This window comes from Budorcas taxicolor, chromosome 4 (genome assembly GCF_023091745.1).
Source record: "Budorcas taxicolor isolate Tak-1 chromosome 4, Takin1.1, whole genome shotgun sequence".
In the NCBI taxonomy this organism is placed as follows: domain Eukaryota; kingdom Metazoa; phylum Chordata; class Mammalia; order Artiodactyla; family Bovidae; genus Budorcas; species Budorcas taxicolor.
The window spans coordinates 11,726,466-11,752,324 of NC_068913.1; the positions used below are offsets into that span (position 1 = coordinate 11,726,466).

General features: G+C 40.8%; 1 protein-coding gene and 1 non-coding gene across 2 annotated transcripts in view; one reads left to right on the forward strand and one right to left on the reverse strand.

Moving 5' to 3' along the window:
* PEX1 (peroxisomal biogenesis factor 1) overlaps positions 1-25,859 on the reverse strand; it is a 71,268-nt gene that overhangs the window by 13,360 nt on the left and 32,049 nt on the right. The window contains exons 9-20 of the mRNA XM_052638375.1: positions 25,774-25,856; positions 24,489-24,621; positions 17,662-17,758; positions 15,804-15,974; positions 14,118-14,272; positions 10,414-10,603; positions 9,846-10,012; positions 7,639-7,773; positions 4,194-4,258; positions 1,900-2,042; positions 1,717-1,820; positions 780-956 (exon numbers count right to left, since the gene is read on the reverse strand). Of these exons, the coding sequence (XP_052494335.1) occupies positions 780-956; positions 1,717-1,820; positions 1,900-2,042; positions 4,194-4,258; positions 7,639-7,773; positions 9,846-10,012; positions 10,414-10,603; positions 14,118-14,272; positions 15,804-15,974; positions 17,662-17,758; positions 24,489-24,621; positions 25,774-25,856 (1,620 nt within the window). The remainder of the gene's footprint in view (positions 1-779; positions 957-1,716; positions 1,821-1,899; positions 2,043-4,193; positions 4,259-7,638; positions 7,774-9,845; positions 10,013-10,413; positions 10,604-14,117; positions 14,273-15,803; positions 15,975-17,661; positions 17,759-24,488; positions 24,622-25,773; positions 25,857-25,859) is intronic.
* Positions 24,267-24,339, forward strand: TRNAG-CCC (transfer RNA glycine (anticodon CCC)). The gene has a single exon. It is a non-coding gene; the product is annotated as a tRNA-Gly (tRNA).

Below are 25,859 nucleotides of genomic sequence, written 5' to 3' on the forward strand. Positions count from 1 at the left end.
GAAAGTACTCTAAAACATGGCTGATGCATCATTATAGAGTGCTTTACAAATAAACACCCTTTCTGCTGGTGAAATGGCGCAGGGGGAGGAAACACCTTCCATGGCTTACCAAAACAAGTAGCACAAACTTGGAAGTATCTAAATTTAGTCCCTGCAATAACTTCCAACAAAATGTGAAGGAGAGAAGTATACAGGAGAAGTCTTCCTAGAAAATATATGGTAAAGTCCATCGTACGGCAGAGTTCAAATTCTTTGGTGCAAAAATTACAATATTATCCTTACAGAAAAAACTTTCTGGGGCTGGAGTACCGAAAGTACAGGATAAACCTAGACCGTCTTGTCCTGTAGGGAACTAAGTGATCAGAGAATGAGGACTACACACCACAGAGGCACAGGAGCCATCCCAAAGGGGCTCCTACTGGCCAGACCTGGGCAACCTGAGCTTCAAAACAACTATTTGATGATTGTTTTAAAAAGTAAAAAATCTGAAATCGCAATATAATTCCTGACACCTTGATTCAAAGGATACCCTTCCACACACCAACTATATTTTGCCAATAGTAAGGTAAGGTGAAAGAAACAGACACCAAATTCTTCATGTAAGTACAAATCCTCTACAAAGCCAGTATCCCAATTACGGTACACTTGACTAAAGGCAAATTCCTATAAAGTTAAACTGAAGTTGTTCAAAAGTAAAACTTTGTTTTTAAGGTTGAAACTGACACTGAACTGCTCATATCCGCGTAAGACGCCACAGTAGGTCTCCTCCAATAACTTACCTGGAGCCCACAGGACAGCAGCCTTCCGTGCAGGGCCTCTAACTGGGCGCTGTAGAGGAGCGCCTTCAGGTCCGCTCCCGTAAAGCAGTCGGTTGCTGAGGCCACGTGCTGAAGATCCACGTCATCTGCCAGAGGCAGAGACTCACTGAGAACGTGTAAGATTTCAAGACGTGACGCCTGAAGGGAGAAACACTCACTGACTTAACAAATAACATTGAATGCGATATTTTCAACTGTGCATCTTACAAGATTTTTCTTATACATTCACTTCATATATCTAATCAGTTTTACAAATAAGTTGAGCAATGTACCAGCAGGCTACATCTATCCTCCTTGGTACTTTTTGTCTAACAGAAGGAACACAGGGAGGAAAATGAATGAAAATCAACTATTCAGTGTAGATCATTTCTTAGTGCTATCTTCTAGATTTGGGCAAAGGAGCCAAGAAATGTTTCAAAAAGAAAAATAATCGCTACATGTGGTATACATTTATACCTTTGACTATGAATTTGTCTATTTCTTCTTTCACTTATCCATTCGTTTCTAAATTTGGGAACACAGGACTAGAGTGGTCAAAAGGCATATCTCTACATAACCGGCACGGATGCTTCCTATATTCCTAGGCTTGATTCTGTATCAGTCTTCTGTTAAGATAATGAGGTGTGTGATCTCTGAACACAGGGAACGTGGACATCAATACTTGGTTTCCCTCCCTTTTTTCCATCTGGCTAACACAAAGTTTTCAGATGGGAGTTTGCATGGGATGGCTGGGCCAAAGAAAGGCTTTGCATCTAATTCAGAATCTTTTCATGCTGTAAGAAAACAGTGACTAGGGCCTTTGCCGAAAGCTGTTCTTCTAAGGACAACTGCTGTTACCTGGCAGAAGTACAGTTCACAAGGAAAGAGTGGAGCGTTTGTAGGTATATGAAACTGTCACCTGGTCAGGAGGAGGACAGTATACACATTTATCTAGTCGGCCGGGCCTGAGCAGGGCAGGGTCAATCAAGTCAGGGCGACTAGTAGCAGCCAGTACATAAACACCTGGGGGGAAAAGAAAATACTTTACTAAATCCTGGGGGAATCTGGTATTAGAAGATGTTTCTGTATTTACGATTATTACCCTGCAAGCCTTCGACTCCATCCAGCTGAGTCAGCAGCTGGTTAACCACACGATCTGTAACCCCTGTGTTATCGTGTCCGCGTCGAGGGGCAATGGATTCAAACTCGTCAAAGAAAACGATGCAGGGCTTTGCGGCCTGTGCTCTGGGAAAACAAACAGTATCTCATAGTTGAAGAGGGCCTCCGAGTTTGCGATTTCATATATATATATTTATATCTGTATACACATACAGATATAAGATTTTAATTCTTCACAACAAACCCTTAAGAAAGGGTAATTCTCCTTGCTTTTAGCACACTAGGTCTTAGAGAAGTCAGGGAAGATCCGCACCTTCTGGACCAGTCTTATTCAGTAAGTGACCCTTATTGCAAGTAAATTCTTTTTAATGTGCTTTGCCTACCTGCACTTCTGTGCAATGTCTCTTCATGTCTTCTGTGAATTTGAAATTCGGCATGCTTATTATGTTACCTTTTTAATTAATACAAAGTCAATTAACAAAACTAAACAAAGTTCAAGTTAGAAAAAAACATATATGACTAAAATTATTTTATGGAGAACCTTATAAAGTGAAAATAAATCTCATCTCTGGTAAAAGGATAGACTAGAGATCTGAAGAATCGCCCTTAATACAAAATAACCGACAGGCTGCTTAAAAAAAAAATCTTTATTAAATACATGGCAAGTAAGATAAATCTGGCACCAACAACAGACTGGATTACCTGTGCCTTAAATGTCTGGCAAAACTCTCTTAAAAAACCAAAGACGTCTGATGTTCAACTTGTGCAAGAATTTTTAACTAGTGACTCATTTTTTCCCTATAGGTACAAGAATATTCAGATTTTGTTTCTTCTTTGCTTGACTTTGGTCGAATATATTTTGCCTATGCTGCCCAAATTTCAAATATCCTGGCATAAAATTTATATTATTATTTTATAATATCCTCTTATTATCTTTTCCATCGCTGGGACTTGGTCTGCTGGCAAGTGGAAGTGTTCCGGCTCTCTAGTCTGAAAGTGAAAGTGTTAGTCGCTCAGGCGTGTCCAACTCTTTGCGACCCTATGGACTGTCGCCCAGCAGGCTCCTCTGTCTATGGAATTCTTCAGGCAAGAAGACTAGAGTCGGTTGTCATGTGCTTCTCCAGGGGATCTTCCCAAACCAGCGATCAAACCTGCATCTCCTGCAGTAGGCAGATTCTTTACTGTCTGAGCCAGCAGGGAAGCCCAGCTAAATGTACTGGGGGGTGGGGTGGGGGGTGGGCTTATCCTTTATTTTAACTTGTTTTAAAACAAGAACCGAGTCCACATTACATTATTTCTTTGAAACTTACTACAACTGCTATGTATGGCCTGACATGTGGCCAATTTTCAAAAATGTTCCAGGTGTGCTTAAAAAGAAAGTATATTCCCCAATTGTTGGGCACATGTTTTAAATATCCTTACATCAATCTTGTTGAATATGTTGTTTAAATCTTCTAAATTTTTACTTTTTTTACTATTTTTAAATTAATAACTGAGAACTGTGTTAAAATTTTCCACTATGAAGACAGATCTGTCAGTTTCTCTTTGGAGCTCTATAAATTTTTGACTTAAATATTTTGAAGTTATAGTATTAGATACAATTTTATAACTGTAATGTCATTCTGGTAAACTGAACTGTTGGTCAGTATGTGGTTGACTGTCTTTATCTGTGATAAGGTCTTTCTGGTAATATTCTTTTCTTAAATTGGGTGGTAGAAATAAGAGTTCATTTTATTATTCTTTAAAATATATAGCTATGTTATATACATTCTAACTGCATATTTTATAATAAAATTTTAGTAAAGGAACAAAGTGGCTTTTTCATTTATAAGCTTTCTGTAATCCCATCACATTTAAGTATTATTTTCACTCAAATATTAGCTTCTGTATTCACATGTATTTTAAAATAAATGCAGTAATAATTATACTCTTTTAATTAAGTTGGCCACATGGAATCTTATAAGAGAGATAAAACTAGTAATTATGTGCTTCATATACTTTGAGCATCTATGAATAACCGAAAATGACTTCACTTTCAACATTTCAGAAATATTTCTATTATAAATATAAAACCAATAATTTCTAAAGCTTAGTATGAAAAATGTTGTACATTTAAGTAGTATTTGGTAAAACAGTGAAATTTTGTTCTCCAGCTTATTAATAATCTACATTAAATCACAGGTTTCAAAAATCAAATTTTTAAAAAAACAAGATCAACAAGTATTGACTGATAAATAACCACAGAGTTAGTTAAAAAGGCATTCATAGGGTACTAACCTAACAAAAACATCCCGAACAGCTTGTTCACTTGCTCCAATATATTTGCTGAGTAACTCTGGTCCCTGTTAGGTAAAATAAAATTAAATTATAATCAATTCAAAACTATCTAAAAACAAAATATCATTTTTGTACATGGCTAAGTCTAAATGTAATAATAGAAAATGTTTAATTAAATGGATTTCTCCAAAATACATTTAAAAAATTAACGTGAGTGGAGTAAGTGTCATACCACAAGTTCCACACCTGATGTTTCCTCTGCCTAGATCATTTGTCCCCAGAGTCTCAGGGCTTCTTGCTTCATTTCATTCAGATCTCTGACAAAATGTCACATCCCCAGAAAGGCCTTGCCTGACAACCCCATCTACAACCCACTCCTTCACATCTTCCCTTGACTGCCTTCCTACATAGTATCCACGACCACCTGACAGTGTATTGTGCATTAAATGTGTCTGTTTATTGTCTCTCTCCAGTAATAGACCATAAGCTCAGAAAAGGCAGCTTTGTTATCGAATCCAGTATCAGTGCCTGCTACATGGTAAGCTGAATAATTCATTTAGTAAAGTAATGAATGGTTTAAAAAGGGAAAATGTTCCATCTTTCTCAAATCTTTGGAGACTCCAAAAAACATGTAATGAGACATGTAATCAGCATCTTCAATTACTGAAACCAATTTATCTGTTCCATAAATATGTTATTTGAAGAATATATTGTTTTTCCTAAAAGTCAACTGAAAAAACTTTCAAAACAAGCTTTACTACATATAACAAAATCAATAATGAGGACAGTTTTTCCTTAAATTGGGATATTTAAAAAAAACTGAATAAGCCCTAACGTGGTCTCCAAAGACAAATCATTACCATGAAAAGACCAAATATGATCAGGATATGTGACCAAAATGAAGAATTTCTAATATTCAGCCATCATTTGATATCTATTAATATACTAGTATGTAATTATATCAGAGAAGGCAATGGCACCCCACTCCAGTACTCTTGCCTGGAAAATCCCACGGACAGAGGAGCCTGGTAGGCTGCAGTCCATGGGGTCGCTAAGAGTCGGACACAACTGAGCGACTTCACTTTCACTTTTCACTTTCCTGCATTGGAGAAGGAAATGGCACCCCACTCCAGTGTTCTTGCCTGGAGAATCCCAGGGACAGGGGAGCCTGGTGGGCTGCCGTCTATGGGGTCGCACAGAGTCAGACATGACTGAAGTGACTTAGCAGCATGTAATTATATTTTCTCAGCACAGAGAACTATGAAGGATGAAATAAATAGGCAGCATACTGGTGTCAGTGCAAGGCCTGCTTCTGAGGCACACCTCCTAGGACCCACCCTAACCCACAGCCTCAGCTCTCTACTGAAACCTATGTACTGAGAGCTCATCCCAACTGTGATTTGAAGATTTACTAAAGGGGAGAGATAAGATGTCCTCCTTAATGGAACAATCCAAAATACAAAAATATTTGCAAGTGTTAATCTTGAAAATTGTTACTACACACAATAAAGCTACATTCTAGTGACAAGTAAAAAAGGAAGAATATGATCGTTGCTCTCCATCAATGCGAGGATACTCACGTAACCAGCTCACAAAAACTGATGTGATAAAGAGGGTAGATATAACACAACTGCAAATTACTAACCTGGCTTTCAGATTATCAGTCAATTTTGAATAAGATTACACTATAGGGTTTTCTTCTTTTTTTCTCCCCTCTCTTTCTGAAGTTCATTTTACATTACTTCGCATTCATGAAAGACCTATTTAGTAACTGTTTTCACTAACAAGAAATCCAAAGAAACACTTCACATGTATGAAATACAGCAGAAAGTGAAAATAGCATTCAGGATTTGTTTTGCTGTGAACCGCTACCGAGGCAGCACACCCCCCCAGCAGCAGGCGTGGCATCACCAAGCCTCTCCCCAAGCTTTCTGTCACAGCTGGAACTGCGTCTGTGAGCAGCTGTGCTTTAACCTCAGTTTACTTTGTTCATCCATTAGCAGGATGTGTCTGATTGTTAGTTTGCTTTATATCATTTTGGTTTACGGAAATGTTTCACAGAAACACCTACTTCCAGACGGTGGGGGAAAATTTGCCTTGAAATGCAATTGCTCTTTGGCAAATACATACGGCTGGGGCGCTGAAACTTTACAAATAAGCCATCACATCGCGGACCACAGTGACACCCCAGTGGTGCGGCGAGAAGCGTTACTCAAAATGATCCACTACATGCACAGTGAAGTCTGACTCTTTGCAGCCCCACGGACTAGCCTGCCAGGTTCCACCGCCCATGGAATTTTCCAGGCAAGAATACTGGAGTGGGGTGCATTTCCTACTCCAAGGGATCTTCCAGACCCAGGGATCAAACCGGAGTCTCTCCCGTCTCGCGCACTGGCAGGCAGCGTCTTTACCACTAGCGCCACCTGGTGACTACCTGGGCATCTGCTAGCATGTCCTTTAAAGGACCACACTCACCCTGCATCTGAGAAAACTTCTGTGAGGCAGCAAGGGTGAGATACAGAGAGCAAACAACAGGAGCATCAAAGTTTCACCTTCTGCCTTAGAGTGGTCTCCAGGCCCTAGTCTTCTGGCTTTTCTTCCCCCTCCAAGCTTGCTCTTGTATCTGAGTATTTATACATAATTCTCTTGCCGCCTTAAGCAAAAACATGTTAATAATAAGCCCTACAAAAGAGAGATGCCTCACTATTTAATTTCCCACACAGCTTAACAGACTGATCATTGCTTCTGCTATTGATAGTTTTCCAAATACGAGACTAACCCACTATCAAGAAACAAACGGGGTTGGCAAGGACATGGAAAAATAGGTATACTTACTCTCACGCTGCCTTACATGTACGGTATAGTCACTATGAAAAAAGTTTGGTGGTTCCTCAAAAAGTTACACACAGAATTATCGTATGAGTGACTATATATATATTTATACTCTGGGGCATATATGTATTCCAGGGAACTGAAAGCATATGTCCACACAAAAATTTATGTACAAATGTTTACAGCAGCATTATTCATAACAGCAAAGAAGTGGGCACAACCCAGAGGTTCAGCAAACTATGGCATATCCACACCAACTTAAAAAGACTGAATACCATCCAGCCATCAACAGTCCTGAAGTACTGGGGCATGTTACAACTTGGATGAACCCTGAAAACATTACGCTATGTGAAAGAAGTCAGACACAAAAGGTTGATTCCTCTTCTATGAAATATCTAGAACAGGCCAATCCAGAGAGACAGAAAGCAGACTGGTGACTGCCAGGGGGCTGGCAGGGGGATGGAGAACGTGATGAAAAAGGTCTGCAGCTAGAGAGGTGGTGGCTACACTGCACTGTGAGCGCACTGAATGCCACTGAAATGTGCACCTTAACACAATCATGCGAATTTTGCCTCAATTAGAAGAAAAGAAAAAAGATAAACGCCAAACATACCTTGACACTAATAAAATTCATTCCACTTTCCCGTGCAATTACTCCAGCCAGTAAGGTTTTTCCCGTTCCAGGAGGACCATACAACAGTACTCCTGTCCTCTGTCGTATGGGCAAGTTGGCAAACAATTCCGGGTACTGAAAAATACAGAAATACGACAAAGAGCGCGACTCTAAAACAAATGGCTGAGCAGCTAAAGATCAGGGCACAGAAAGAGTCCTCGGACAGTAACAACTGCCATCTCTGTAACAGTCAATGACGGGAAAGCCATTCCTACTCAAAATAATGAATGGACTCAAAGGGACTAACACAGATTTTCCCCACTGGACCACGGAAGACATTCCACATAAAATGCATATAAATGGATCTGAATTTCTTTCCACTTTTCCTGTTTCCCACCCCCAAACATTGTAATAGTACTACATTAAGAAAATAAAAATAAGTATACTGCCCTCCACTTGTATGGCTCATGGGGTAAGCTATGATTGCTATACCTATTCAAATATACTCAATCAAGGAAAGAAAATATAAAGAAGCCTGTGTAATGATAATAGTACCATCTCCCAGGAGATTCTATGCTGAACAAGTAATTTGACTGCTCTATTTTACCCTCTAAACCACCAGCTTCTCAGCAAGAAAACTTTCTGAACAGCTTTCAAAACTTTTTGAACAAGAAAACTTCTGAACAGCAAGAAAGCTGCCTGGCTCTGTCAGCAACCCCCTGGCCTCCTCTGGGCAGCACGGGAGCTTGCGCTCGGCCATGGCCAACTCTGTGCCGTTCCATGGACTGCAGCCACCAGGCTCCTTGGTCCACGGGATTCTCCAGGCAGGAATCCTGGAGTGGGCCGCCATTCTTTTCCAGGAGCTCTTCTTGACCCAGGGATTGAATCCATGTCTCCCGCACTTCAGGTGGATTTTTTAACTCCTGAGCCACTGGGGAGGCCCACTGGGTCTCCTCTATTGGGTACATCTGTTTAGTCCCATATATTGACAGAATTCCAACCTCATCTGGACCTCCATTCTAATCTGAACGAGGTCCCAGTGTGAGCATTTATGCAGATGGCTCACATGCCTGGACACTGACGCTGATGCCCAGACCCAGCCTTCAGGTCCTGACCCTGCAGGCCACGTCCCACACCCATGTCCTTCCACACAGGCTTTAACCCCCAGTCGTGGTCCCAGTGTGAGCATTTATGCAGATGGCTCACATGCCTGGATGACGCTGATACCCAGACCCAGCCTTTAGGTCCTGACCCTGCAGGCCACGCCCCACGCCCATGTCCTTCCACACAGGCTTTAACCCCCAGTCGTGGGGGCCCCTCAGTATGTCCCAGTCCCCACCAGACAGTTCCCAGTACTTACATGTAACCGAGGGCCTCACCCATTTCTTTATCTCTTTGGTCGGGTCCCTGATCTCATGCAAAGGTCCTTCACGCTCAGGTTTCTCATCCAAACACACCACCTTCTAGATTCTACTTCTGATCTAAACAACAGTCAGCCTGGTCGGTGCTGCCTGCTAACTCTGCCTTTCTAGACTGTCACCCCAAATCTGGCTTAATCCATCAGTTCTGGGGGCCTCAGTGACTCTCCCACCTTCTAGTTTATTTCTGCTCCATTGTAGCTGATGGCTCATATGCTTCAGTGAAATTTGAATTATTCAAGAAAAATCCAAGAACTCTGAAATTCACATCAAACTGTATTTTTACTACAGGACTTCCCTGGTGGCACAGAGGATGAGAATCCGCCAGCCAGTGCAGAGGACATGGGTTCGATCCCTGGTCCAGGAAGATTCTACATGCCTTGGAGCAACTAAGCCCACGTGGCACAACTTCTGAAGCCCGTGTGCCCTACAGAGCCTGTGCTCCACAACAAGAGATGCCGTCGCAACGAGAAGCTCATGCACCACAGCAAGGAGTAGGCCCTGCTCACCACCACTAGAGAAAACCCCCACAAAGCAGTGAAGACCCAGTGCAGCCAAAAATAAAATAAAATTTATTTACTATAAATATCACCCCAGCATCATGGGCAAGGACTGTATCAAATACTTAAAAAATCTGTTCAAGTGCCCAGAATAGGACTGGGTGTTTATTTGGTAACAATAAATTCTTGTTGGGTCAACCTGAGACTGGGCAAGCCAACACATACAGCCAGAGCCAATGATTCAGGGGTTTCACAGGAAGCAGGCAGTACTCAGTTTGTTTCTAAGTACCTTGGCTGGTAACTGGATAGTATCCACTAGTATCTGCCGAACTTCATGCAGTCCACCGATCCTGTCCCAGCCCAGGTCCCGAGGTTTATGTAGGTTGACATTTCGCAGAGACACAGGAATAAATCCTTGGAGCGCCTTTTGGAAGTCCAATGTTGTTAAAACGAATTCTGTTTAGAAATAAACACAACTTGTTTTGGTGGCCATATCTCTATGCGAATTCTCATGCAGCTGCCTCCCTTCCCCAGCTTGCCCTCCCCTCTAGTAACCACCATTCTGTTCTTCATATCTACATACTCATGTTTGGTTTGGTCTGTTCATTCATTTTGCTTTTTACGTTCCACATGAATAGAATCAGGTGATATTTGTCTTTCCCCATCTGATTTCACTTAGCCAATCTTAACTCAGTTAAAAAAAATGTTGTCAACTTAGCTGGAAATGCCCATTTTCTACTCAAATACCTGCTTATTTGAATGCTAACATGGACTAGATTTAATTCTTACCTTTCTATAATTACATTTCTCCACAAGGAAGGAAGGAACCAAATTTCGGTTTTAGCAATAAAACGTACCTTCCCTGGTGCACACGTTCTGATGAGAGAGACAAGAATGTATGGCTCGATCCACAAGCATGGTAAAGTCTCTAGCCACAAACCCTTCGGTTTCTTTAGCTATACGCTGCAGGTCAAGACCGGTGAACCTCTTCATGTCACAGTCCAGTTTATTTTTTATTATAGTATGCAGAATTTCACATCTTTGATTCTAACGAAAAAAAGATGAAATTCAAATTTATAATTTTACTTGAGTGCAAACCTTTGTACACGTATTTTGAGGAAAATCCGGTTGCCATAATCTGCAGGGACAGAAAGCAGACTGTTTGCTGCAGACAGACTCGGGGAGGGGTGGCTGCAAAGGGGCACTAAGGAAACGCCTGGGAGGGACGGAAACCCTTGCTGCCTTAACGGTGGTGATGGTTTCATGGTACATAGCTATGTTAAAACCGATCAAACTGTACATTTTTTATTTTATTTTTTGGTTGCAACATGTGGCTTGCAGGATCTCAGTTCCCCAACCAGTGACTGAACCTGGGCCACAGCAGTGAAAGAGCTGAATCCTAACCACTATTCCACCAGGAAACTCCCAAATTGTACACTTTAAATAGTGAGTTTGCTGTCTTCAATTTTTTTATACCTTAATAAAACTGTAAATATCAATAACATCAGGTATGCAGATGATACCACCCTTACGGCAGAAAGTGAAGAGGAACTAAAAAGCCTTTTGATGAAAGTAAAAGAGGAGAGTGAAAAAGTTGGCTTAAAGCTCAACATTCAGAAAATGAAGATCATGGCATCTGGTCCCATCACTTCATGGGAAATAGATGGGGAAACAATGTCAGACTTTATTTTTTTGGGCTCCAAAATCACTGCAGATGGTGACTGCAGCCATGAAATTAAAAGATGCTTACTCCTTGGAAGGAAAGTTATGATCAACCTACATGGCATATTCAAAAGCAGAGACATTACTTTGCCAACAAAGGTCCGTCTAGTCAAGGCTATGGTTTTTCCAGTAGTCATGAATGGATGTGACACTTGGACTGTGAAGAAAGCTGAGAGCCAAAGAATTGATGCTTTTGAATTGTGGTGTTGGAGAAGACTCTTGAGAGTCCCTTGAACTGCAAGGAGATCCAACCAGTCCATTCTAAAGGATATCAGTCCTGGGTGTTCTTTGGAAGGAATGATGCTAAAGCTGAAACTCCAATACTTTGGCCACGTCATGCGAAGAGTTGACTCACTGGAAAAGACTCTGATGCTGGGAAAGATTCGGGGCAGGAGAAGGGGACGACAGAGGATGAGATGGCTGGATGGCATCACTGACTCGATGGACGTGAGTCTGAGTAAACTCCAGGAGTTGGTGATGGACAGGGAGGCCTGGCGTTCTGCAATTCATGGGGTCGCAAAGAGTCAGACACGACTGAGCAACTGAACTGAACTGAACTGAAAGCTGTAAAAAGAATTACATTGATAAATGACTGCTCTTTCTTTCTCCAGTAAAAAGGTTTTTATTTTGGCTACTTTAAGAGTATTTTGTTGTTGTTATTCCCATAAAACATAATTCTAAAAACATTTAGTGGTCGATATTGCTACGTTCTGTTATACTTAATAACAGGTATATTTTTATCCTTTTCTTTTTCTTCAGTTTTGAGATATAATTGACAAATAAAATTATCAGATATTTAAACTGTACAATGTGATGTTTTTTTTTTTAAGTAAACTTTTTATCTTGTACTGAGCGACTGAACTGAACTGAACTGAGGGTATAGCTGACTAACAAGACAATATTGCAAGTTTCAAGTAAGCAGTGAAGGGACACAGCCATACATATACATGGATCCATTCTCCCCCAAACTCCCCTCCTATCCAGGCTGCCACATAGCATTGAGCAGGGTTCCCTGCGCTATACAGTAGGTCCTTGTTGGTTATCCATTTTAAATATAGCAGCTTGTCCACCCCAAACACCCTAACTACAATAACAGTTTATTAGCAAAGGGTCTGAGTACTTTTAGCATAGATGCTAGGTAAGAATTTTAAACAGAAAGTTAAATGAAATACAGCTGCCTGTCTGGAAACATTCTTGGAGTGCACTGCCACTAAAACCATCAAGACTGTAAGCCCCCAAAGGAGATGATGGGTTTTATGTGCTTAAACACATTTGGTCTTTGTCATGCTTCTGGTACAGAGCTCCTAAAACCCTTACAATGTCCTAAATGATAAGAGTGATAAACGTGTCTTGACACTCCTAACAAACCCCTTTCAACCACATCTGAGTTTATGTTAACGAGGTGACTTTTGGAGCGCACCTAAGTACCGAGGGTTGGTTGCCACAGTAACCTACCTAGGCTAAAGAACTGAAACTTTCAGTCCCAGCCCCTGATTTCCCAGGAGGAAGAGGGACTGGAGGCTGAGTCAATGCCAAGGGCCAATGATTTGATTAACGATACCTATGTAAGAGCTCCCATAAATCCCCGAAAGGACAGGGTCTGCAGAGCTCCCAGGTTGGAGAAGCGCTTCCCTGGTGGCTCAGACAGTAAAGAATCCAGCTGCAGTGCAGACCTGGGTTCAGTCCCAGAGTTGGAAAGATCCCCAAGAGAAGGAAATGGCAACCTACTCCAGTATTCTTGCCTGGAGAATTCCACAGACAGAGGAGCCTGGTGGGAGCTCGAAGCTAGTCAGACACAACTGAGCAAGGAGCACTTTCACTTTCAGGCTGGAGAACCGAACACTTCCACTCGCCAGCAGAGCAAGTCCCAAACTCCACAAGGACAGAAGCTCTTTTGCTCCCGACCTCATCCTCTCTATCTTTCACCTGACTGTTGATTTGTATCTGTTTATGTTCTTTGTAACAAACTGGTAATCCACTGAGTAAACCAGTTTCCCAAGTTCTCTGACTTGCTATTGAAAATTAACTGAACCCAAAGAGGGAGTCGTGGGAACCTCTGACGGAAAACCAGTCGAGCACGGGTAACACTGGTATCTGACGTGGAGGGCGGTCTTGTGGTACTGGGCCCTGGACCCGTGAAATCTGACGCTATCTCTGGGTAGTATCAGAATCAGGCTGAACTGTAGGACTCCCAGCTGGTCTCCAAGAATTGCTTGGTGGTGTGGGGAAGAAACCCCACATACTGGAAATGGATGTCAGAATCATAGTGGGTACAGAATATTAGTGCTGTTAAAAAAAAAAAGTTTAGCTAGTTACATTTTTAAAAGAAGAATTTCTTAAAGGTAAATACATGAGGTAATGGATGTGTTAAGTAACTTGATTGTGGTAAATATTCCACAATGTATATGTATATCAAATCACTGTTGTACACTTTACATATATATAATTGTTCTTGTCAACTGTATCTCACTAAATCTAAAAAGAATTTTAATTTCCATAGTGTATTTACAGATTTTACTGATGCAGAATGAAGCAGTTCAGAATTTTTAGGGTTTTTTCCTTTTAAATGGAATTTAAAAAATACTTTAATAAGAAAAAAAGAAGAAATGTTATTTTCAAAAAAGATATTTTCTTGGAAAGTACTTGGTAATATTTCAGATGGTTACAGATGAAAATTTTGTATGCAAGTAAAACATGCACTGAAGGTTGATTTTTAAGTCTTCTTAAGATCACTAACATAAGCATTACATTTTAATGAAGTCATACATCATTAATAAAATTGATAAATAATTTATGTAAAAGGAGACACATTTCAACACTCTTCACAAGTAGCAGTTACCTGGTCAGGAGGTTGAATATGCTGGACACACTGAAATATGTGGATTCCTTGAGCAGAAACAAGCAAAGGATGCAGAGAATGCCGCGACTGGCTTGTAGCGATCAGCGCAACCAAACTCCCCACGGAAATAAATTCTTTCACCATATCGTTCAAAGCTGGAATTAAGCAACACAGTGTGAAAGCTTGTTATATAAAAGTGACATTTTAAAATTACACGCTAACTAAGAATAATGACCTGAAGTCGACCTTTAGAGTAGAGTATGAATAGTATGGCCCCTCTTGACCTAGTTTATCTGGACTGAGGACCTAGTATTGGCCAGGTTCCAGTTACTCTAATAGAGGCAAAGGAAGCAATGTAAATGCTGTGTACTCAGAACCATGCCTAGTGAGGTTGGTTCTTACCAGGTAAACTTCTGGATCTTAACAGGTAAATGAAACGGAGTCTCTGAAATAAGTATTATAGACGGATGATAAACTTTCATATTGTGTTCTATTGAGCAAGCAAAATACAGCTTATATACCTATGGCTTTCTGGACAATCTCTTTCTACCCCAGCTCAAGAAAGGTTTGGTATGAGGTAAGAAACCAAACAGGCATTAGTAACATATATCTGATCCTGACCTAAAAATCTGCAGCATTCCCTTAAACAGGAGACTAGCAAGTCTTTCAGACACTACAAGATTCCAGATGTGAACTTAACACTAATTTATGGTAATCCAGCCATTATGGTTGCATTCTGTATTCATCTCTTAAGAACCCTGACCCAGCTGAATGCTGTCCAATTCTCCAACCCCTGATCCCATCCTCCCCTAGAACCCTAAGCTCCACTGGAATTTCCTGGGCTTCTGCACCTTTGCCGTGGGTCACACTTCCTTTGTGCCTTCATTAGCCTGAAGCTGCTCCGTGCCAGCTGCTACCCCTCCATCAAAACTCATCTCAGCTATGAGCTACTCTCGGAAACCCTCCCTGGTAACTTCTTACCCAGCCAGCTCCAGGTTGGTATACGTGCTCCTATCGCACCCTGTCACACTTCCAGCAGAACACAGCCTACCCACCTCCTAGTTGTGTCTTCCTGGTCAGATTACATCACCTTGAATTTCCACTTACTCACCTGTAAAACCAGGAGACTATCTGCATGGGGAGTACAAAGCAGCCCCTCGCAGCCAACACACAGTCGCTATCATAACTATGAGTCTTCTGTATTAACACTATCCGTTTACTTTTATTTCCTCTCCAAGACTCTGAGCCTACACACTGTGCACGAGCAATAGAGAAGTATTTGTCAAATGACCAAGAGTCAAGCTGTACAGTTCAGCAATTTCTAATAAATGGAGAAGGGAGAACCTCCTTGGTGGCTTAGATGGTAAAGAATCTGCCTGCAATGTGGGAGACCTGGGTTCAATCCCCGGGTTGGGAAGATCCCCTGGAGAAGGGAATGGCAACCCACTCCAGAGGAGAATACGGCCCCAAAGACTAATGATGAGGTTGGAGAATGTTCACACTGCTCTATGGATCTTGCTAATACAGGATAACTACACAATTATACAGTGCCCCCAGACGCTGCAAAAGCAACACATTACACAGCACATATCCTGTTCTCTGAAAAGCACAGCTTTACCACTAACACTAAAAACGCTGGCTGATAAAGGAGAAGGCCTGCAGCCAGCGAGCGGCCGTATGCATTACCGTGGGCAAGCCGCTGGCTCTGAACAGCCTCCGGACTGTGCTCGTGTTCCGGGAGAGCAGAGCGCCCAACGACAAGGTCCAGGTCGTCCAGCAGCACAACGGAAGGCTGCCGCCACAGCGCCTCCGAGAAAGCTGCCGCTAGGGTCTTCTGTATGTTTTCAAGCCTTTTTCCTTAACACAGAAGATATAAAATGGTTTTAATGTTATTTGAAGGCTGGGAAAGTTCAGGCTGCCCTTGAAAGCATTAGAAAACCTCAATATTGATTTGCCTATGCAAATTTTATCCATACAGTATTTTGTTAATACACCAATCACTAACATTGTTAGTCGTTAACACAGTTTAATGAATACAGCTTCAAAGGACTCAGTAAAGTACTGAATTTTGTAAAACTGAAAGACTATGCTACTATAATTTCCATACATATGTGTTAGTTCATTCCATGGAGAATTTCGGATCCCTATTTTTAACAAAACAGTAAACTAAAAACAGGATGGGGGAAAATATAAATCAAAGTAAGGGGTCAAGAATCAGATGTAGGACGCTTGGGGCTGGTGCACTGGGATAGCCCAGAGAGATGGTGTGGGGAGGGAGGTGGGGGTGGGGGTTGTTCAGGATGGGGACACGTGTACACCATGGAGGATTCATGTTGATGGATGCCAAAACCAATACAGTATTGTACAGTAAAATAAATTAAGAAAAAAGTGTTTTATGCTCACAACCAAAAAAAAAAAAAAAGGAATAAGATAAAAGCAAACACAAATGTAGCCGCCTCAAGATCCTAGAATTGCTATATTTAAATTACTAATGTGACTTCCATCTTCATGGTGACTTACAAACTTTTCATTTTCAAAGAATAGAAAACATACTAATTCATAAGAAAGGTCAAGAGTTCCTGTTACTTCAAACTTAAAATTTTCACATGAGGCTGCAAGCAAGACTCTAAGAGAAGGACAAGGTCTCTAAAAACCACCTTTATAGAATATGAAGTAATGGGTTTTCAAAGGCTATTTCTTAGTTTCTTACTATATACTAGATTAATAAACAGAATATAATGACTAGTTGCTAGTAGGAGTGGTCACAAGGGGAGAAAAAACTAACTACACAGTAAAGTTTTTCTGATTCTTAAACAATCAGATAATAATATGTTACAGACTTTCAGAAGTGTAAGTGTACAGTTGACCCTTGAACAACATAGGTCTGAACTGTGCAAGTGGACTTATATATATGTGGATTTCTTCCAACAGGAAATACGACAATACTATACCATCCAAGGTTGGCTGAATTCTGGACACAGTGGAACCACGTGTTCAGAGGACTGACTGTAAGTCACACCAAGATTTTTGGCTTCAAGGAGGGTTGGTACCCTTAACTCACGCGCTGTTCAAGAGTCAGCTGTGTATGTAAGTTGTAAATCTCCTCTCTGATGTTTACAGCCACCCACATTCCCTCCCCTGAAGCAGTCACCTGACTAGTTCCCCAAAGCAATTCAGAAGTAATCTATACTTCTGATTAGTGTTCTAATCAGAATCTAATATACTGAATCTAATCTATTCAATTAGATTATATTCTAAATACTAATTTTCTCAGAGTTGTGCAAATTGGCATTTTTTAGGAGTATTGTCTACAAAGAGTTCTGAGTAGGGAAAAAAAAGCCTCCAGCAAATATAGGGAGTTTTAAGATTTTTATTAAAAACATTAGACTGCCAAAGATCTGAAATTTCTAAGTACTTTCAATGACCTAATGACAAACAGAAAAATTAAAGATTAGCTATTTGTATTTATTAATTAGCAGCAATAAATAGTAACATTTCTTTCTACCAAAAAAGACATTTATGTAGAATATTACCATAGTCATACCTCGTAAAGCTTTACAGTCAATTATTTCCACATGGGCATCCAGTATGTCAAATGCTTCTTTACAGATTGCCTTCGCTAAAGTTGATTTTCCACTTCCCTAGAAAATAATTGTGTCGTAAGAACTCTCAGTGTATTCAGTCCCAGAAATAGCCCCTGTCACTGTGGTAATCACCAAGATTCAGTCTCATCAGTCAAGTATATACTGCTGCTGCTGCTGCTAAGTCGCTTCAGTCATGTCTGACTCTGTGCGACCCCACAAATGGCAGCCCACCAGGCTCCCCCGTCCCTGGGATTTTCCAGGCAAGAGTACTGGAGTGGGTTGCCATTTCTTTCTCCAATGCAGGAAAGTGAAAAGTGAAAGTGAAGTCGCTCAGTCGTGTCCGACTCTTAGCGACCCCATGGACTGCAGCCCACCAGGCTCCTCCGTCCATGGGATTTTCCAGGCAAGAGTACTGGAGTGGGGTGCCATTGCCTTCTCCGCAAGTATATACTACACAATGCTATATAACAACTACATCTCAATAAACCTGGGGGAAAAGAAGAAAATCCAGATCTCTAATTTAAAAATAACATTTAAGAAATACAAGATAACTATCAATACTTAAGACAGAAAGCTTAAAAAAAATCCGTTATCACCCCAACTCACAAAATTACTGTCAACTGTTTTGCTCTATCTTTCTTCCAGACACTCCACACACATTTTATGCAAATTTATTAAGCTGGGATTACAGTATTCCTGAGGGTTTACAATAAATCACTGTCCTCTTTATCAATAAACATAGAGGTACCTCAGCCCCCTAGTACAATGCCACTCTGAGGATGTACTGGACCATAATGTGCTTATCAAAACCCTTCCTGATGTATATTTAACAGAATTCTGCCGAAAGAACGCACTGGTCATAGCAAACACCCCCTTCCAACAACACAGGAGAAGACTCTACACATGGACATCACCAGATGGTCAACCCTGAAATCAGACTGATTATATTCTTTGCAGCTGAAGATGGAGAAGCTCTATATACTCAGCAAAAACAAGACCGGGAGCAGACTGTGGCTCAGATCATGAACTTCTTATTGCCAAATTCAGACTTAAATTGAAGAAAGCAGGGAAAACCACTAGACTATTCAGGTATGAACTAAATCAAATCCTTTATGACTATACAGTGGAAGTGAGAAATAGATTTTAAGGGACTAGATCTGATAGATAGAGTGCCTGATGAACTATGGAAGGGGGTTCATGACCTTGTACAGGAGACAGGAATCAAGACCATCCCCAAGAAAAAGAAAGGCAAAAAAGCAAAATGGGTGTCTGAGGAAGCCTTACAAATAGCTGTGAAAAGAAAGGAAGTGAAAAGCAAAGGTGAAAAGGAAAGATATACCCATTTGAACGCAGAGTTCCAAGGAACAGCAAGGAGAGATAAGAAAGCCTTCCTCAGTGATCAGTGCAAAGAAATAGAGGAAAACAATAGAATGGGAAAGACTAGAGATCTCTTCAAGAAAATTAGAGATACCAAGGGAACATTTCATGCAAAGATGGGCTTGATAAAGGACAGAAATGGTATGGACCTAACAGAAGCAGAAAATATTAAGAGGTGGCAAGAATACACAGAACTGTACAAAAAATATCTTCATGACACAGATAATCACAAAGGTGTGAACACTCCCACTCACCTAGAGCCGGACATCCTGGAATGTGAAGTCAAGTGGGCCTTAGAAGGCATCACTACGAAGAAAGCTAGTGGAGGTGATGGAATTCCAGTTGAGCTGTTTCAAATCCTGAAAGATGATGCTGTGAAAGTGCTGCACTCAATATGCCAGCAAATTTGGAAAACTCAGCAGTGGCCACAGGAATGGAAAAGTTGTTTTCATTCCAGTCCCAAAGAAAGGCAACGCCAAAGAATGCTCAAACTACTGCACAATTGCACTCATCTCACACACTAGTAAAGTAATGCTCAAAATTCTCCAAGCCAGGCTTCAGCAATACGTGAACCGTGAACTTCCAGATGTTCAAACTGATTTTAGAAAAGGCAGAGGAACCAGAGATCAAATTGCCAACATCCACTGGATCATGGAAAAAGCAAGAGAGTTCCAGAAAACCATCTATTTCTGCTTTATTGACTATGCCAAAGCCTTTGACTGTGTGGATCACAATAAACTGTGGAAAATTCTGAAAGAGATGGGAATACCAGACCACCTGACCTGCCTCTTGAGAAACCTATATGCAGGTAAGGAAGCCACAGTTAGAACTGGACATGGAACAACAGACTGGCTCCAAATAGGAAAAGGAGTACGTCAAGGCTGTATATTGTCACCCTACTTATTTAACTTATATGCAGAGTACATTATGAGAAATGTTGGGCTGGAGGAAGCATAAGCTGGAATCAAGATTGCTGGGAGAAATATCAATAACCTCAGATATGCAGATGACACCACCCTTATGGCAGAAAGTGAAGAAGAATTAAAGAGCCTCTTGATGAAAGCGGAAGAAGAGAGTGAAAAAGTTGGCTTAAAGCTCAACATTCAGAAAACTAAGATCACGGCATCCAGTCCCATCACTTCATGGCAGATAGATGTGGAAACAGTGGAAACTGTGGCTGACTTTATTTTTTCTGGGCTCCAAAATCACTGTGGATGGTGACTGCAGCCATGAAATTAAAAGATGCTTGCTCCTTGGAAGGAAAGTTATGACCAACCTAGACAGCATATTAAAAAGTAGAGATATTACTTTGCCAACAAAGGTCTGTCTAGTCAAGGCTATGGTTTTTCCAGTGGTCATGTATGGATGTTAGAGTTGGACTATAAACAAAGCTGAGTGCAGAAGAATTGATGCTTTTGAACTGTGGTGTTGGAGAAGACTCTTGAGAGTCCCTTGGACTGCAAGGAGATCCAACCAGTCCATCCTAAAGCAGATCAGTCCTGGGTGTTCATTGGAGGGACTGATGTTGAAGCTGAAACTCCAATACTTTGGCCACCTGATGCGAGGAGCTGACTCATTTGAAAAGACCATGATGCTGGGAAAGATTGAGTGCAAGAGGAGAAGGGGACGATGGAGGATGAGATGGCTGGATGGCATCACGGACTCGATGGACGTGAGTCTGAGTGAACTCTGGGAGTTGGTGATGGACAGGGAGGCCTGGCATGCTGCGATTCATGGGGTCGCAAAGAGTCAGACACGACTGAGCGACTGGAGTGAACTGAAGGCTGGCCTCACACAGTAGCCTGGATTTGCCTCTGCTGCCACCCACTGGAAGAGACTGTAGCCAACCGGGACAATTTCTCCCTTGGGGGTTTGGTAGTGTGTGCCCAGTGCACCCATCTGGGTGTGTGCTTTCTGTTTGAGAATGATATTAATTACAGACTCAATTTCTTTAATAGATGTAAGCCATTTCATATTGTCATTATTCTTCTTGTGTGAGTTTTGGCAGCCTGTGTCTTTCAAGGAAGTGGTCTATTTATCTAGGTTATCAGATTTTTAGGCATAGAGCTAAAAATGTTTAGGGGCAATAGCTGTTTATTACAATTACTGTTTGTTACCCATTTTTTAAATTTATTTTTAATTGGAGGATAACTGCGTTACCGTGCTGTGTTAGTTTCTGCCTACAAGACGAGTCGTCTCCAAGTACACGTTTACTGTCTCCCTCTTGAGCCTCGCCCCCACCCCCTGCCCATGATACCCCACTAGGTCAACAGAGCGCTTTATCATCCTTTTAATGTCTATGGGATCTGTAGTGATGTCCTCTTTTTCATTTCTTATACTAGTAATTTGTATCCTCTTTTTTTTTTTTCTTAGCCTGCCTAAGGGTTTATCGATTTTTACGGATCTTTAAAAAAAAAAGCCTTTGGTTTCACACTGATTTTCTCTACTGATTTCCTGTTTTCACTTCAATGGCTTCTACTCCATATTATTTCTTCTGCTTACACTGGATTTAGTTTGCTCTTCTCTTTCTAGTTTACTAAAGTAGAAACTCGGATTACTGGAGTAGTTGCTCTATTTTAAGTAAGAAATCAAAAGAAAGCTACTGGCGTAGTAAGAGGAAAAAAGTTATTATGCTGGAGTTAAAATTGAATAGAAATAAAAAAGCCTCATGATTTTGAATTGAAATAAAAAACCCACAAAGACTCACAAAAATCACATTGTAGCCCTGGAAAAAATACTGTGTTGGTAGAGAAGAAAACTGTAAGCCCCTTCAAAGAGCAGGGAACCTCTAGTAAGACTGGCAAAGATTAAAACAAGAGAAGACACAAATTACCAATATCAGGAAACAGGACATAACAGATCTCCCATCTGTGAAAAGCACAGTAAGATGTGCTGCTGTTGGGAATATAAACTGGTACAGCCACCGTGGAGAACAGTATGAAGGTTCCTTAAAAAAACTAAAAACAGAGCTACCATATGACCCAGCAATCCCATTACTGGGCATATACCCAGAGAAAAACATAACTCAAAAAGACACTTGCAGCCCAATATTCACTGCAGCACCGTTTACAATATCCAGCACATGGAAGCCAGCTAAATGACCATCAGAGGGATGGACAAAGATGTGGCACGCACACGCACACACACGCGCACACACACACACACACACAATGGAATATCACTCAGCCATAAAAATTAAATCGGGTCATCTGTAGAGATGCAAATGGACCTGGAGACTGTCATACAGAGTGAAGTCAGTCACAAAGAGAAGGAAGAATGTCATATGACACCCCTAGTCTATGGAGTCTGGAAAGAAATGATACAAATGCACTTACGAAATGGAAAGAAACTCACCGCCTTAGAAAATGAACTCGTGGTTGCCGGCAGCGGGGACAGTTAAGCACCTTGGGAAGGTCATGTACACACCACTATATTTAAAATGGATAATCAACGAAACACTACTGTACAGCACAAGGAGCTCTGCTCAATGTCACGCGGCAGCCTGGACGGGAGAGGAGCTTGGGGGAGAACGGATACATGTATGGCTGAGGCCCTTCACTGTTCGCCTGAAACTGTCACAATATCGTTAAACGGCTATACCCCAATACAAAATGTTTTCTGGTGTTAAAAAAAAGATGTGGCACGCGCGCACACAGACAGACACACACAGACACACACACAGACACAGACAAAGACACACACAGACAGACACACACACGGACACACAGACACACACACACACAGAGGAATACTACTCAGCCATAAAAAGGAACAAAACTGGGTCATTTGTAGAGACGTGAATGGACTTAGAGACTGTCACAGAGTGAAGTCAAGAGAACAAATATCATATTAATGCATATATGTGGAATCTAGACAAATGGTATAGATGATCTTATCTGCAAAGCAGAAACAGAGACCCAGACACAGAGGACAAACCTATGCACATCGAGTGAGGAGAGAAGGGGTGGTGGGATGAATTAGGAGATTGGGATTGGCATATACATACTACTGATACTATGCATAAAGTAGGTAACTAATAAGGACACTGCTGTATAGCTCAGAGAACGCTACTCAATGCTCTGTGGTGACCTAAATGGGACACACACAAGTGGGAAGGGGCACGTGTGTAGGCCTAGAGCTGATTCACTCTGCTGTACAGTAGAAACTAACACTGTCAAGCAACTATAGCGTCAGGCACTCAGCTGTGTCCAGCTCTTTGCCACCCCATGGACTGTAGCCCACCAGGCTCCTCTGTCCATGGGATTCTCCAGGCAAGAATACTGGAGTGGGTTGCCATTCCCTTCTCCAGTAAAGCAACTATACTCCTATAAAACAATTTTTAAAAGAGCACAGTCGGAGAATACTACAAGCAACTTCATGCTCACAAATTTGACAACTTAGAAGAAACAAACACATTCTTCAAAAGCTACAAACTACCAAACACCTGCCAAAATGAAACAGATGATTAAAGACTTTGAATTTATAAAAAATATATAAAGAAATCTCTAGGCACAGATGGTTTCAGTGGAGATTTTACTAAACATTTTAAAGAATTTACATCAATTTTATACACTCTCTTCCAAAAATCAGGACAGAAGGGAACACTTTTCAACCCATTCTGTGAGGCCAGTATTACTCTGAGAGAAAAACCAAAGGCAGAACTACAGGCTAGTACTGATCGTGAAATTACACGCAAAAATCCTCAACAGAATATCAGCAAACAGAACTCAGCAAAGTATAAAAAGAATACCCTGGAGAAGGAAATGGCAACCCATTCAGTATTCTTGCCTGGAGAATCCCCTGGACGGAGGAGCTTGGTGGGCTACAGTCCACGGGTTGCAAAGAGTCGGACACGACTGAGCGACTTCACTTCACCAAAACAGACCACTACTACTAGGTGGGATTTATTACAGACTTGCATGGCTGATTCAACATTTCAAAATTAATCAGCCCCGTTAACACGCTTTGTTGTCATTTAGTCACTAAGCCATGTCTGACCCTTTGCGACCTCAAAAAAACAGCAGGGAGAGCATCACCTAATTCTACACTGTTTTCTCAATAGCTAATAGCAGGCACTCAAAAATATTAGTGAATGAATAAATTCTTTCCATCTATCGTATCAACAACCCTATATAACAGATGATTAAAACTCAAAGAGAGAGGAATTAAAAATGGCTAATCGGGTACTTCCCTGATGGTCCGGTGGCTAAGACTCTGCATTCCCAATGTAGGGGGCCCAGGTTTGATCCCTGGTCAGGGAACTCGATCCCACAGGCTGCAACTAAGAGGTCGTATGGCACAACAGAGACCCTACATGCTGCAACCAAGACCAGGTGCAGCCATATACTTACTTTAAATTTTAGTAGAAAATATGCTAATTAATGAAAATGAGCATATTTTAACCACATACCTTTCCTCCCGTGAGTAAAAGGGCTCCATTTCTAAGTCCTGCCACAAGGGACACCAGTTGCCGAGACAAAGGGCGCCCCAGGAGGCTATGAGTGATGTGCTCCATGGAGGAGACGCCTAAGGAATTCACTCCTCTGCAAAACATGTAAATTGCATGATCAAACGCTAAAACAGGATAAAATCTAGCTGTAAACAATTTGGAAATTTTCCTTTGCAGGCTAGTTAATGATTTATAAAAAGAGTAAAATCTTGGAAAATTTCCCTTGAGAGTAAAATGTTTTAATGCCAAATCTGAGTCACAGATTTTAAAACTAATTTTACTACCTTCAAACATGCGCAGTAACTAAAAATTCTGTCCAAATAGGAATCCTTAAGGGGATTTGTCTTAATACACACACATATCCCCCTCAAAATGATTTCTGGCTTGTTAATCAAAATTATCATACATGAGTGCTTTTAAAATATTAGGATAACTGAAGACTTATTTCCTATTAAACATCATCTTTGAAATCCAGTTTCAATCTGAAGATTACACAAACATGAACTTCAACCTACTTCCTGATTCTGCCGGTTTATTTCTGATAATAAATATCATAAATTATTAAAATTAGTCTGAGAGTTTTTACTTTATAGAGTATTTACTTTAAAAAGCAGATTATTGTTGCTTTGTAGTTTAATCCTTTAACTAAAACCTTTCTAGATTATACTATTACAGAAAATCAAATCAGTACTACTACATCCATTAAAGGCCTCTGTGATGAATTCTAAGAAGTAACAGTTTATGTGAGATTCTTATTCTGTATTAAGAGCTAAAGAAATTGAGGCGGTTCTTTTCAAATTTGTCTTAAAAGCTAAGGAAAACACAAATAATTCCCATCAATCAGTACATCTATAAGACAGTGAAGGAATAACTTAATTTGAAATATTTTTAAACACTCAACTAATGTCTTTGGATTTAACTTTCAAAGCTAATTTATTAATTTCAAAGATTATTGCTTTATTCAAGCATGTATGATCCAGGTCATATCTAGTTGGGTCTCTTCTCACAGATCAAATCTCAAAGTAAAATTTCTAATACGTTTCAGTCTTTCAGTTTATCTAAGAAGAGAAGGCAAATTACTAAGCCAGGTGTGAAAACGGAAACAATCCTTGAAGAAACTATCTCCCATTACATTAGTAAGACCTGTCAACGACACTGACATCTAATTTAATATTTACACATAAAAGCCCTTAGACAGGTAATGTTAAACGTGTCTAAACATGCCAGTTTGGCCGTAACTTCTTACCCCAAGCAGTTCAGCTTTAAAAAAGGAAGAATAAAGTCAATTTCCTCACTGTTTTCTTCTTTTACCATAGGATCTAGAAGGACCTA